Genomic DNA, 13,400 nt, shown 5'->3' on the forward strand with positions numbered 1-13,400 from the left:
GAAAAAAAAATTTTTTTTATAAAAGTGACATACTGCAGCATTAATTTCACTTAGGAGAGGACGGGTCAGGAGGGATGTGGGCTAGAGCTGCTGCTGACTGACTCATCTGTTAAGTGGTAAAAGGTGCAAGGGTAAGTTAAATATATGAATATCTTGGTATTTTTTCCTTAATTCATTAAATGCCAGTGAAAAGGAAGCAAACAGTAGTTTGTAGCTAAGTTAACTAAGCTAACTAAGCTAAATATTTAATAATCTCACACAGTCTACTCATCTCTCAGAGAATTGGGTTGCAAATTGACACTCTTACCTTTTTCTCTCTCTTTCCCTTTTATTTTTTGAAAACTTGACTTTATTTTTCTTAGCAACATAGTAATTGCCACAGTCATTCTAGTCTTCTACTGACTGCTGCTGAACACCCTCTCCATCACCCTCTCCCCCCAGGATCTCCATTTCATGCAGATCCGGGGGGGAGGGTGGGGGTCAGGGCAAATATGGATGTGTGCTTTTTTGTCTGGGAGTGGTAACATTTAATTTTTACTGCTAAAAGCAATTTTAGAATTTTGTAATTGACAGGGCCACATTTTATTTTTCATTTCTATGAACAAAAAAATAAATAAAAATTGTGGGAGGGACCCCTGTCAGTCAGGATCCCCTGTAATTGTCCTAACTTCCCCCCCATATATGGTTCCCCTTCTGTAATGGCTGGTCATTCATTGAGGATCTATGATCTATTTAAATGACTCCAACAAATCATATCTTCCCAATGTCCACCAGGGCATTCTCAGTGACAAAGGTTAGAGGTCAGAATCTACCCTATTTTGTGATTAAATTGGTCCAGAAGTCACTCAGGACCAAAATGAGTCAGTATAGAATATAATACATAATTTTCAGATAATATGCATTTGAATTAAATCATACATATAATTTGAGGATGATGAAAAACTGATACCCCATGTTTTAAGAATATGGGTTGAGATTGGTTGCTCAAATACTGGATAATTAAATTAAAAGAGTAATTTACAATTGGGGTACAAATTGGTGCTGGGATGAACTGACCTGAACCCCAGTTCATACATGAGGTTTTTCTGTGGTTCCACGGACATAAAGAGGCTCTGTGAGTTCAGGCACAGAGCCTCTTTCTCTGCTTGGAAGAAAATTAGTTATAAACTCTGAGTTTTTGCAGATTAAATAAATTGTTAAAGATATTATTATGATCCTCCCCCAAAGCTTAATATTTATTTTCCAACTTGGAATTCTATAACGGCGCAACACTCTCAGCATCTGATCCACCGCCATGTTGTTTTGAGAACAGGTCAGTAGTCCTGGCACGCTCTCATGGAAGAGAACATGAACGCTGGAGATGACATTGGGATAGACGTCTGCCCAGTCCGTTCCGGCTGTGGAGTAGCTGGGATCTCTGGTGTGGTGCATCAGGACCAGGATCACGTTTTGATCTCCTGTGGAGAAAAAGAAAATGAACAAGAGATGGATATGAGTAACAAAACTCAATACAGCACTGCTGTGACCTGTCTGCGCTTAATGTACCTCAGTAAATTTGGAAAATAAAAGTTGTCTTATAAAAATGTTACAGGAGCTGTGTTTCCATTGCACAAGTTGAAATTACAAAAATAAATTTCTTAATGTAAATATGTGATTTAGAAAAACTCACATTTTTGGATCAAATATTTTTGCACTAGGATGAGGCAGTTTTTTTCTACTGTATTGAAAGTAGTGTATTTCAAAGAAGTCATGATATTACTACTGGCAAAAAAGACAAAGAAGTCGACAGGAAGTGGTAGGAGAATAGTGGCAAGGTTTGCTTTTTACTGACTTAACGTGTGAACAAACGTAGTCACTTGATTTTAACTGTATTTCTTTTTTAATGGAAACACCACAATTGCTAAATTGCATTTTTTTTTTTTACATTAGCGGAATAGCAACAATGTTAAAGCTTTACATGTTAAAGTTTTACATGTTACACATGTAACATGTAAAGCCAGTGCGGCGAGTTTTACATGTTACCTGACAGATTGCTCATGGCTGCTTCCACATCAGACCCGACACGAGAGGTGATTGGACAGAATAGCAGGGTGACGCTGCTTCTGTTCCGGTCCGTCCGAAGCAGCTCTAAGTTCCTCCCCAGCTGGTTCAGCAGCTCTTCATCAGCTCCAAAGGTTTGTCCAGAAGTGACCACACGGATCTTAACTGTGCCCATCACCAAAACATGAAAACAAAAGATATAAACAGAGCACAAACATCACAATGAACCATGTTTCTTGTGACTAGATTAGTTCACTCACCTAATAAACTGAAAAACAACTTTATTCCTAATCAAAGAAAAAAAAAGTAGGGTTTATGTTTATGGTTTGTATAAAATTTCACTATGCATTTACATCATTAACAGTCTTGAGAGCATTTCTTTATTGTTGCATGCACGACTGCTACAAAACATACAAGATAGTTGCTTTATTTTCAAACCATTGTTCCTGTGTAACATTGAAGAATGCTGGGAAAACTCTCTTGTGACTTTGTGGACCAAAACCAAGTTTGTTCAATACAGCAAAACAGGAAAAATCTGAGTGCATGTACTGAACAGGTGAGCAAAATACTTTCAGTTCAAGACTTACCTGTTTGAATAAAAATCCATCTTACACCTGGAAATAGGATGATAACAGTGTTATTTATTTATCTTACACACAGGGTGAAAATTTTGTTATCTGACTGATAGAAATGAGTGAATGATAAAGGAAAAGAAAGAAGAAAAAGAACAGGATAAAGAACAGAGTGAACTTTTTGTCACCTTTAAATAAACTCACTTTGGTTTCTACATTCTGTAGTCACATAAATGGCAGAATGTGCAGAAATGAAGCTGTGTGTCTTTGTAGTTCATCCAAATTGTGTGGTATATAAAGCAACTTTGATAAACAACCACTGTTCAATTTATTAGCTGCAACTCGCAAGTAACTCGCAAGTATGGACCGTATTTTTTAGGACTGTTGTAATTCTGTGTGGCACAGATCCAAATTTCTGAAAAGCTTCTCATTTATTTTGGTTCTGATTGACACAATAAAATGACAGTTTCTGCTGATTCATCAGCTGCGTATTCATGATGCTAATTTCATCCCAATGTTGCTCTATTGAAATGACTTTTTTTTTTTTACTGTGGAGGCCCTATAGCAGTAGTCTGCACTGTTATCCTCCAAACCAAAATTAGAATATTAAACTCTTTCAATTTCCCTTTTGCCACATAGCTACACATACAATCAATTTTGATCTATATGTTTGTAAAAAGTGATATAAAATGTATGTAAAATGTTAGAACTAATTAGCCTACAGTTTAGAAACAACAACAACAACAACAACAACAACAACAAAAACAAGAATAAAGTTTAAACATACCCCTCCAAAGCCTCATCAGGAAACCAATCATGGTCACTAAATACAAAAACAAGATCAAAATTTGAATCAGTAAATCTTTCTGTGTAAATCCAAAAATGTCGGTCATTGTTTTGAACATCGCGTCTTTAGGGAAAACGGACATTTAAATAAATACGCGCGCGCACGTTCACGTACGCAAAGACACAAAGACGTACGCACGCGCTCGTACAAAGCTGTCAAGAACCCTGACAAACCCACACGAGCGCAAACACTCTCCTGCGCGCGCTCTCACACACAGTTTATAACTCCGAAAGCATAATAAAGCCATTTGAACAGGTGCCAGTTTAAACCCAGCCACAGTAGATGCATCGAAACGTCGGACAGCCATTCATATAAAGAAAACATTTGATGGAGTCAGCTACCTTTGCTGCGTTGTTGCTGCTGCCTGAAACACGGTGTTACTCTGCTGAGAGCAAGAGGAAGAACTTTCACTTTCACTTTTAGAAGCAGAGAAACCAGAAAAACCACGTGATTTCTCTGCAGTCTATCTGCAGTGAAGCCTGTTCACTGAAGAGGAATTTAAAGGGTTGGACTCAAACCCTTAATTTACAGTGAAACGAACTTAATGTAGCAGATACTCCAAGGCGCTCATTCATTTTGACGCCAAATTAATTTAACCTTTACGTAAATACACATTCAGATGCTCCTAAACTGGTCAGATTATGTTTCTGCTTTACTTTCTCTCCTATTGTTGCACAGTGCTTTTTGCGGTGGGAAAATCTTTGAAGTGGATGAGATAAATAAATTTTCCATTTTCTAAGATGAAAAGTCTCGTCTTTTTAAATAAAACAGAAATAAAAGCATACTCATGGACTTCTCAATAGATTGAATTGTAGAATTTGGGGTATAGTAAATTAATTGTGATATAATTTTGACCGTTTTTTTACTATGGTAGGCGATGCCACCTGCTGGCACAAATGGATAACTGCATTTGGTCAAAATCCGTGTTCTGACTCTTCCAGTGCGTTTCTTGTCTGTGTGTGTGCGTGCGCGTGCGTGTTTGCGTGTGTGCGTGCGTGTGTACGTGCGTGCGCATACGTGTGTGTATGTGTGTGTGTGTGTGTCACAAAATTCAGTGTGGAGCTTCCAATCCTTATTCCTCAATTCTGAAAGTTGTTTATGTTTTTTAAATTCATTTAACTGCAGTGCAAGGATTTTTGATATCACTGTTCCTTCTTATGGTACAATCATCCAACATAAACCTCTAGATTGCTGTAAATGAGCAAAAATAAATGAAGTAACACAATTAGAGACATTTAGAAAAGTCCAGGGCTGGTTGAAGGTTGCTGGATTAGGGTTATGCTGGTGAAACGTATTTATTTCTTTATTACATTAATGTTTGAACCAAAACCATATACTTTGGTTCTGTTGTACTTCCAACAACCTCTCCAGTATATTCTGCCAAAGGTTTTGTCACTGCTTTCTTTAACATAAGTGCAAGGTGTCAGAGCAAGTTGTAATCCAGATGCAGATTTCTCAGATTTTACAAACAGTTCCTTAATGTGCTTTAATGTGCTGGATGTTCTTATCACCAAAATACACTTTCAAAGTTTTGACTTCACAGCTGAAATATATACACAACAATAATCCACTTTTTGGTAGCTGTCAAAGTTTGTTCAAGTAAAGGGCTTGTTTACCAGCACCACACACCCCCTAAACATCCCAGCATTTCTATTATTCGTTTTTCAGTTTTAGTGTCCCACATAGCAACTGTGTTACATGGCTTAGAAGTAAAGGTTTTAAATAAATATTTGATCATTTCTCTACTTTTAGCTTTTTTGTCAATCTGGGATCTTTTTTTTTCTTTTCAAAAATAATGAGCCTATTGAGACTTTAACATCACTTTGGATACTCCAGCCCTACAGCTTCTCCTTGACAGTGACTTTCCTCTATTGTATGATGTATTTTATGTGCCCAGTAACAGCTGAAGACTTTATGACATTTCCTTTCAAATAGTTTTTATTTAGTAAGGCATGTCATGAGCACAAGGCATAAAGGCATGGTAGACATACAGCCTGTGCTTTCTTATTCTTAAAAAGAGGGAAAAAAATATCTCACTCCATCAAGACGCTCTCAATAATCCCTGATGTGGAGAAATTTCCTGCTCCATTTCTTTCCTTTTTGCTGTCATCTAGACGTTTTCTACACTGATTACATTTTCTGAAATCCGATAAATTAATGGAGGTTGAAACTACTGCAAGCTTTAGATCAGCTTCTGTAATCTCCTTTCCTGGTCTATTAACTTTTGTGGGCAAGGTCGTGTTGACCTTGTTCCATTCTGCTAAGCTCCATCACAAAGGACGTCTTAATGTCACTTCTATTAAACCTTCTATAAACACACATTTGAATAAGGAGCAAACACCTCTTGCTGTTCCAAACTGCAGAGATCTTTACTTTTATGTCAAATTGAAGTGTTTATGGGGATTTTCATTAAATACCAACTTAAAGTGGAAATTTGAGAAGCTGTAAGATTTTACACTCCACTTTTGTTCCCTGCTCTGCCCTCTGAGGCCGTTGTCCCCAATGAACTAAAGACCGAAATACCTCGTTAAACTTAGCCATCGTCACCTCTACAGTTATGGTTTGAATGAATATGGAGAATTGATTCTATAATTTAAAGTCTGTCAGCATATGTGTCAGACATCAGGTCACTTGATGTCAATTTCTGGAAAACTGAATTAGAATTTTTTTTTACCAGAAGTAAAAAGAAACATTTCGGTAGTTCCTTTCCAATGATATTGTTCCAGTGATACCAAGTCATCATTACCTGTAGTCACCACAATTGGTGAGCTCATAAATAATAATTGATCACACAAAGAGAGTAACTAGATGTCTCAACAGTAATTAATTTAATTGTCAATCAGCATCTTCCACAGTCACAACAGGTCTTTACTTCCTGTTTTGCTTTTTCTCTTCATCTTCAATCTGGTACATTGGGATGAAATTACAAATGGTCTCTCTTCCGTGATGATGTCACTGTTGCCATGGTTTCGTCGGTAATGAGCCGTAGCAGCTGCTGAGACACCTGGAGGCTACAATGAATCCAAAATGATCGTTTAACACACCCTAATTGTATCACTGCTGTATTTAATTTGATAAAACATTGTGATGCACAGATTGGTCACGTAGGGTCTGTGTAAGTGGACTAATGTAATCAATTTAGAAAACCCATGTTAACATTACGCTTTTGGTTTGCGGTAAGTAAAGGTGTTGTTGGTTATAAGTATCTGTTCCCTAAGCCTGTTTTATTCCAGACTCCACATACAACATGGTAAACCGGTCCAATAAAGGGAATATGACAACTTTTTGCTTTCAGCTGTGTGCAGGCCTGCGGTTCATTGTAGCTCTCTGCTCTCTCTTTCCCAATATCAAAAAGCAGGTGAAAGAAAGAGAAAAAAAAGAAAAATAAAGATGTAGAAAATACCTGAAGAGTGATGTGGTACCTATTGTCAAACTCCAAAAAACAATGGTTAACACAAAAGGCTAGTAATAATAGAAAAGTCTCTAGCTGGAATTTGGGTCCATTAACTCAAAGTCAGATTGAAAAAGGAGTCTTTTCAAGTCTTTTTGGTCTGTGGGAACCCAGAAGCAGCTGAATGGGCACCAGCGGTCCAAGAGTTATGTGGTCAGGTGGTCACTCAGGCAAAACACTCGAAAGTTTGGAGGGGGTATGGAGACATACTCTTTCCTTGATGTGGAGTTCTCCTAAGAAAAATAACTACCCACACTGGGTTGATGTAAATATCCATGCAGGTCAGCCTGAGTCCCCAAAGCCCCATGGCTTTGGGATGATTCTGGACCAGCATCCAGCATGTCAGGGGGCTGGGAGCCGTGCACCACCAACACTGGAGGCTGTGCTGCTGACCCCAACTTAGAACGCTGTGGGTCAGTGGGAAGAAAACTTCACAGATCTCCCTCGTCAATCCCACCAGCATGTTTTCCAGGAAGCAGAGAATGAGGGACGTTAGGTCAGGCTCTCAGATCTGTGGTGCTGAGGTCACTGATGTCATTAAAAAGTTCCTCTGTGGCAAGACACCAGGTGGATGAGATGTAGGGTTGGGGTAACTCTACCCTTATCTAACCCAGGTCAGATTTAAACCAGCCAAGTGATGTTCCTTTGATAACATGTTCAAGCCTTTCCTAGAGATCGAGTGTATCAGACACAAGTCCATTATCTGAGACCAAGAGAATATCATCCATAACTTCACAAGCTCTGTTTCAGTGCTATGCTAAGCTCTGGAACCTGACTGAAACTCTTCAAACAGGTTATTACTGTTTAAATGTTTGCACACTTGATTAGCAAGCAGATGTTCAATATGGACAAAACACATATTTAATACTAACCATTTTGTTACATGATGAATCTGCTTTGCTGTCTTGCAGGGTACTTCCTGTTTGAGCTATGAGACATGGAAACAACCGTTCATTAAAATGTCCAATTCTTTAATAATCCTAGACTTGTAAAGTTGGCATTTGTGCTTAATGAGACTCTGGAGCAGGAGGATCCAGAGGTTTTATTTTTGACAGAAAATTAGGTACAACAACTGGCATTCTGAAACCAACCAAGGACGCAGAGGTTGCAGATTAATGCGGTTTCTTCGAAGGTGAGTAGGAAGGATTTTGGCACCTCCTTACTGTTGCAGGAGGAGTAACAGTATGCTCACAGGAGAAGGTGAGCCACAGTGCCAGGAAGCAGCGAGCGCCTGAACCGATGCAGGCATCTCTGTCAGTTTTCCAAGGTCTAGCAGTGGAGTGAGAGTGTTGGGGGGGCGGACAGGCAGGGGGATGAGTGAGAGGAAGGACACCCAGGTAGGTGGTTGAAAGGAAGCAGCCAGAGGAGCCTCATGAATGTCGACCTTTCCTCAGCTTTTCAGAAGAGCACATGAAGGCAGAAGAAGATAGAATCTGAAATAGCAACATCCAGCAGAGCCCAAAAAGTCCAACAGATGAATTTGTCAGCCCCATCAACTCAGTCCATTGACCTGTCTGACTCAGGACAAGCCGTGAAAGAGGACAGGCTTTGTCTAAAGCGTCTGTGAGTCATCTAATTGATGTGACTGCTTAGTGGTTGACATTTTGTAAAGGCACACGCTTCACAATGGCCGACGCCAGAGGATGAGTCAGCCCAGTCGGGGGAAACACTCAGCAGCTTCGCTGAATTTTGAGGCTCCGGCAGCCAGAAAGAAACCAGTGGATTTCTCTTCATTCTCTCTATAACAGCAACGGCTGCATGACAGACGGGGAACATATGTTCAATTAATGTGGGAGGGTGATAGACCAAAAAAATCTGTAACAATAAATAATTTCCGAAATGTATGCAATGGATTTTACAGGTACTTACTACACTCATTATTGTAAAACAACACATTTTGACTAAAGTTTGTTTTTTGTGAAAAAATGTCTCTCTGTGCAAAGTAAATGAATGTAAGCAACCAAAATAAAAACTAGAATGTTTGGAAACACTGCTTTGAAAAATCATTGCTCTGCACTTGAGAAATAATTTTAAAAATTCATAAGGGAGCGAATAATTTTTACCTCCCAAAGATAGTGACATTCACATTCACATCTCTAAATATATTGTCTGCTTTTATTCTATTTAGTGTGAAAGTGAGTCAAACAGTGCCGTTGTTTTGTATCTGTCTAGTATGTGCTCAATACAAAAAAGTAATATTCGCTGAACCCACAAGCCCAACAGTTCTCTCTTTTACTATCAGGACATAAAATTGCTTTAAAAATCTGCAGAATCAACAGATGTAGGATTTTTCTACTTAGTGTTGCTGTCCTTTTAGATACTTCTTGGTGGGTGGTTTGTTTGTATATCTACACTGTGGTGTGTTTTTAAAAATCATATTTAATCAATCAAGTTTCAATTAAATTTATTTGTATATCACATTTCAGCAACAAAGCAAAGTGCTTTACATCATGAAAGCATAAAAACATGATAAAAACATCAGCCACCAATTATAAAACCAATAACAAACACTGGTTTTTGTCAAGTGCCATCATCAAAATTGACTGTATTTATTGTTGTTCAATACTTTTATGACATTTTCTCTTTTCATTTTTCTCTTCTCTCAGGTATGAATCCATTTAATGCTGTTTTAAAGCAGTAATGTTGGAAACAACCATTAAAATCGTTTTCATACAGCCACCAGGGGGAGCTGCAGTACCCTCCTCGCCCCTTCCTGGTTCACTGCTGCCTGAACTGTTCAGCTTCAGAGACTAACAGCCAGACTTCATGCTGGAATCTAGTGCATTGTGTATGAAGTTGTCAACATAATATTTCATACTTCAATCTGTCATTAGGCATCAAAAATCTGTTGTTTTTTTTTAGCTTCTTTCTGCATTCTGTGTCTCAGTTTCGACTGCTGAGTGTGAAGCTCGTTCTCTCGTTTGGAAAAGGGTTTGCATCTACATTTGTGATTTCACTTTGGATGGGCACAGCTGTGCTTTAGTGCATTTTAAAGATTAAACAGATAGATGTGTGTAAAAAAAAACTACAATGGATTGAATGTGACATGTCCTGTGTATAGATATGAAGTTAGAAGCGTTAGAAGCTGAGTAATGCACCAATGTGAACATCAGCAGTAGTTAGTTAGTCAAAAAACAACTAACTACTACTACTAAATAACCTACTTGTCTTTTTCCTGCTTTACCATCTCTAACAACCGACAACGTGCTTTAAATGTTCACTTTTAAAGAGACTCTTACGGATGTTATCCAAAGGTTGTTTTTTTTTGTCACTAGCAAATCTGCACTCACAATAAAAAGGAAACTGGGTAATGAAGGATGAATTTCTACCTTAGGATTACTTAACAATGAGATTTTTAAAAAGGTCAAATTTATTGCTGCCTCAGCCTTTAATGGTGTCAAGCTATGTACCGTTAGCCTCGTAGCAAAGCTGCCTAAGTCATATTTTAACGTTCACAGAAAACAAGAAAAGACATCAAAGGGAAGACGTGGGGAAATATGGATTTTGGACTGTAACAAGTGTTCTGATAGGCTGACGACAGGCAATTAGGCAGAGTGACTAGCAGCGTAAGGAGATCAATATCATGCAATTATCTCAATTTGGTCAAAATGTGACTTAGGCAGTCATGCTATGTGGTTTATGGTGCTTGAACGACATGGCAAATAACACAAATCTAACTATTTCTTGAAAGAAAAAAAATGTTTCAGGGTCTAATTTGTCTTTGCTAGTTATTTTTTTCCTCCTATGACTGCAGATAATCATAGAGACATATGAGAAACACTGGAACCTGCCAAAGAGCCAGACTGCCTCAACCAAGTTGCTAGTTTGTCATTTTGTGACGTTATAACAAGTTATTGAGTACAAAAAATGGCAATTTTGCATAATACAATTGCAAATCCAATTGCTGGACTACCCCTCCTAGGAATCATAATGTTACACCTGAATGGTGAAATCTTTAGAAAGTTCAATATTTGGCAACAAACTGGCAGAAAATGACTGTGTGTGAAAAGAAAGAATTGTCTGTCTTTTTCTGCAGATAGCTACAGAAACGATGCCAGTCGACTGTCAAAAACCAACAATGCACAATTTCTCCAGCAACTGCTCTGCTTATTTGTTCTGCTTCCCAGGTGCTTTAAACAGTCTGAACCAGCAAGTCGCTTTTCCTAACAGTACACGGTAAAGAGAGAAAAGAAAAGGAAGGAAGAAAGAAACACCTCGGCTCAGGAGATATTTCTTTGGCACGCAAGTGTGAGAAATGATGAGAAGAAAGGAGCATTGATCAGAAGCTCTCCACCCATTTTCTGTGGCTCGGCGGCCCCCTCCTGTTTCCCACAGGCGCTTTGTGCGGCTCGATCGTATCTGTTGTGGCATTAGGCTGAGAGGACGGTTTCATTTTTATCAGCGGAGGATGCAGGCATTTTGTGAGGTCACCACGCTGTCGAGTTGGTAAACACATCCATCAGCGCGGCGGCAGACGCTGAGACGTGAACCCACAGTCACAGCCTCTCTGCTCTGCCTGGCGCTCAAGAGTCACTGCTTTCACCTCATCCTCATCCTCAGTGTCTCAGTGTGACAGAAGGTGCAGGAAGTGGCGGCCGCTGCGCCGTCATGTGTGTCGCACTTAATTTCACTTTTACTGATGGTTAATGGAAACGTCAACTGCTTGAATTACCCTGAATTACCTGAAATGAAGGTTGTCACTAAGCCAACAGTGTCCCATGTTCTTGGTGTTTTCTGAATACATTGTTACTCAGTTAACTCTCATGTATGGAGGCCCAGAAGTGCAAACAATGTCAACAAATCACTTATCTGGCCTCTGCCTTCCTGCACTATTCCGCTCTATTCAAATATCACTTACAGTTCAGTCTGGGTTTTCTCCTGTTTACTAAGATTCCCTGTGGTTGAATTTTTATCGGACCAATCAGCTAACAGAAGGAGAACTTGTTGAACGACATTCATGTATTTTCTGATCGTTTGACCTTTCAGGGTTAAATCGGTGGCCAATAAACTTCTTCTTCAGAAAAATAAATAAAAATCTTCAAAAGATGATTATTTTCCCATCCCAGATATGCAAATGAGTTTTCATTGTGGGGTTTGCAGGTGGTGTCGGGTTGTTATGACAGGCTGATCCATTAGGAGCTTTTGTGCAAAGTTGTTTGTAACTAAATTGCTCCACCTGTGTCCTTTGGATGCAAAAAATGCTTTTTAATAGATTGGCAGGGTGTTGTTTTTTATGAATGCAACTGTCCTCACCATAGGTGGCAAATGTATATGTTTGATGCCTTTTTTAACCCCTGAAATGCCAGTTTAGTGATTGGAATGTCAAATTAAAACAAGTAAACCACCCATCACCATAAATAGAAATCTGTTTCTTGGAGAGAAGGTGGGTGAATATTATGGAGGACCGAAACTGAAGAAATTAAAAATAAGTCATTTAAAGTATTTTAGTTTTTAATCTAGAGCAGATTAAAGATGCATCTTGCCAAGGAGAAGTAAATAGAACTTTATGTCTCTGTATTTATTTATGACGCTGTTATTTTTAAAATTAAGACTGATCAGCACTGTGATTGCAAGGCAGCAAGGCAATCACAGTGCCTTGCTGCACTGTGATTGTACATTTTCTTGTAGCATGCTACAAGAAAATGTAGCATGCTGACTGTTATGGAATAACATAGAAATAAAGATTTCAAAAGTATAAAGTTGATTATCAAATCAAACATGGGAGCATTTCTGTCCACATCAGTCTTATGTAGTCCATAATCTACAAATACATTGTTAAAAAAAAAAACACTCTGTTGGGGTTTTTTTATTCATCAAATTGATAATTTGGAAACATTCCAACAGGAAATGCTTCATATCCAGGGTAAGTGAAAAATGCGCTGTAAAGAAAAAGCTGCCCTGGTTGGTTGTGATCGTTCTATAGAGAGGAAAAAAAAGCCAACACTAACTGCATTTCCATTACAAATGTGCGCAAAACGTTCTCAGTATTCACAACTGCTGAGTTTCTATTAATTAAGAAAGGCGATTAAAATCACACATGAATAAGCTTGTTCATCCTCCTACCACTTCCTGTAGTCAGGATGATCAACAACATCCTGTTGTTGATCATGTGACTCATTTGATGCGAATAAAGTGTCTTCATTACAACTTAGCAAAATAAACCAATTTCAATACGGCTAAAAAAAAAATATAAAAAAACCCCTCATCCTAGTGTCAAACCTTTTATCAAAAGACCAGAGCTTTTTCGAAATTTCTATGTTTCCGTTAAGCAAATTTATTTTCAAAATGTCAAATTGCGCAATTTTACGATCAATAGAAACGTTGCTTCTGCTGGAAAGAATGTAAAAGACTATTAAGACAATAGTAACCTTGAGAATGTGGCAACACAACATATTTATTAATCTAGGAATAAATAAATTTACAGGTTATTGTGATGAAACCATATTAACCTGTCGATGAATCTGCAGATCCATTTGAGTGTCTTCTGAGC

General features: G+C 38.4%; 1 protein-coding gene across 1 annotated transcript; it reads right to left on the reverse strand.

Moving 5' to 3' along the window:
- Nucleotides 1-578: 578 nt before the first annotated feature.
- Nucleotides 579-3,908, reverse strand: LOC106941024 (uncharacterized). The gene is made up of 6 exons (XM_015023943.1): nt 3,801-3,908; nt 3,400-3,435; nt 2,628-2,654; nt 2,301-2,327; nt 2,023-2,205; nt 579-1,457 (listed from the first exon to the last, which is right to left on the reverse strand). Exons 2-6 carry the CDS (start codon nt 3,428-3,430, stop codon nt 1,069-1,071), a joined length of 657 nt encoding a protein of 218 aa, XP_014879429.1. The 5' UTR covers nt 3,431-3,435; nt 3,801-3,908; the 3' UTR covers nt 579-1,068.
- Nucleotides 3,909-13,400: the final 9,492 nt, after the last annotated feature.

Source organism: Poecilia latipinna, unplaced genomic scaffold, assembly GCF_001443285.1.
Source record: "Poecilia latipinna isolate Pla-1442-1.1 unplaced genomic scaffold, P_latipinna-1.0 Scaffold3461, whole genome shotgun sequence".
Taxonomy (NCBI): Eukaryota; Metazoa; Chordata; class Actinopteri; order Cyprinodontiformes; family Poeciliidae; genus Poecilia; species Poecilia latipinna.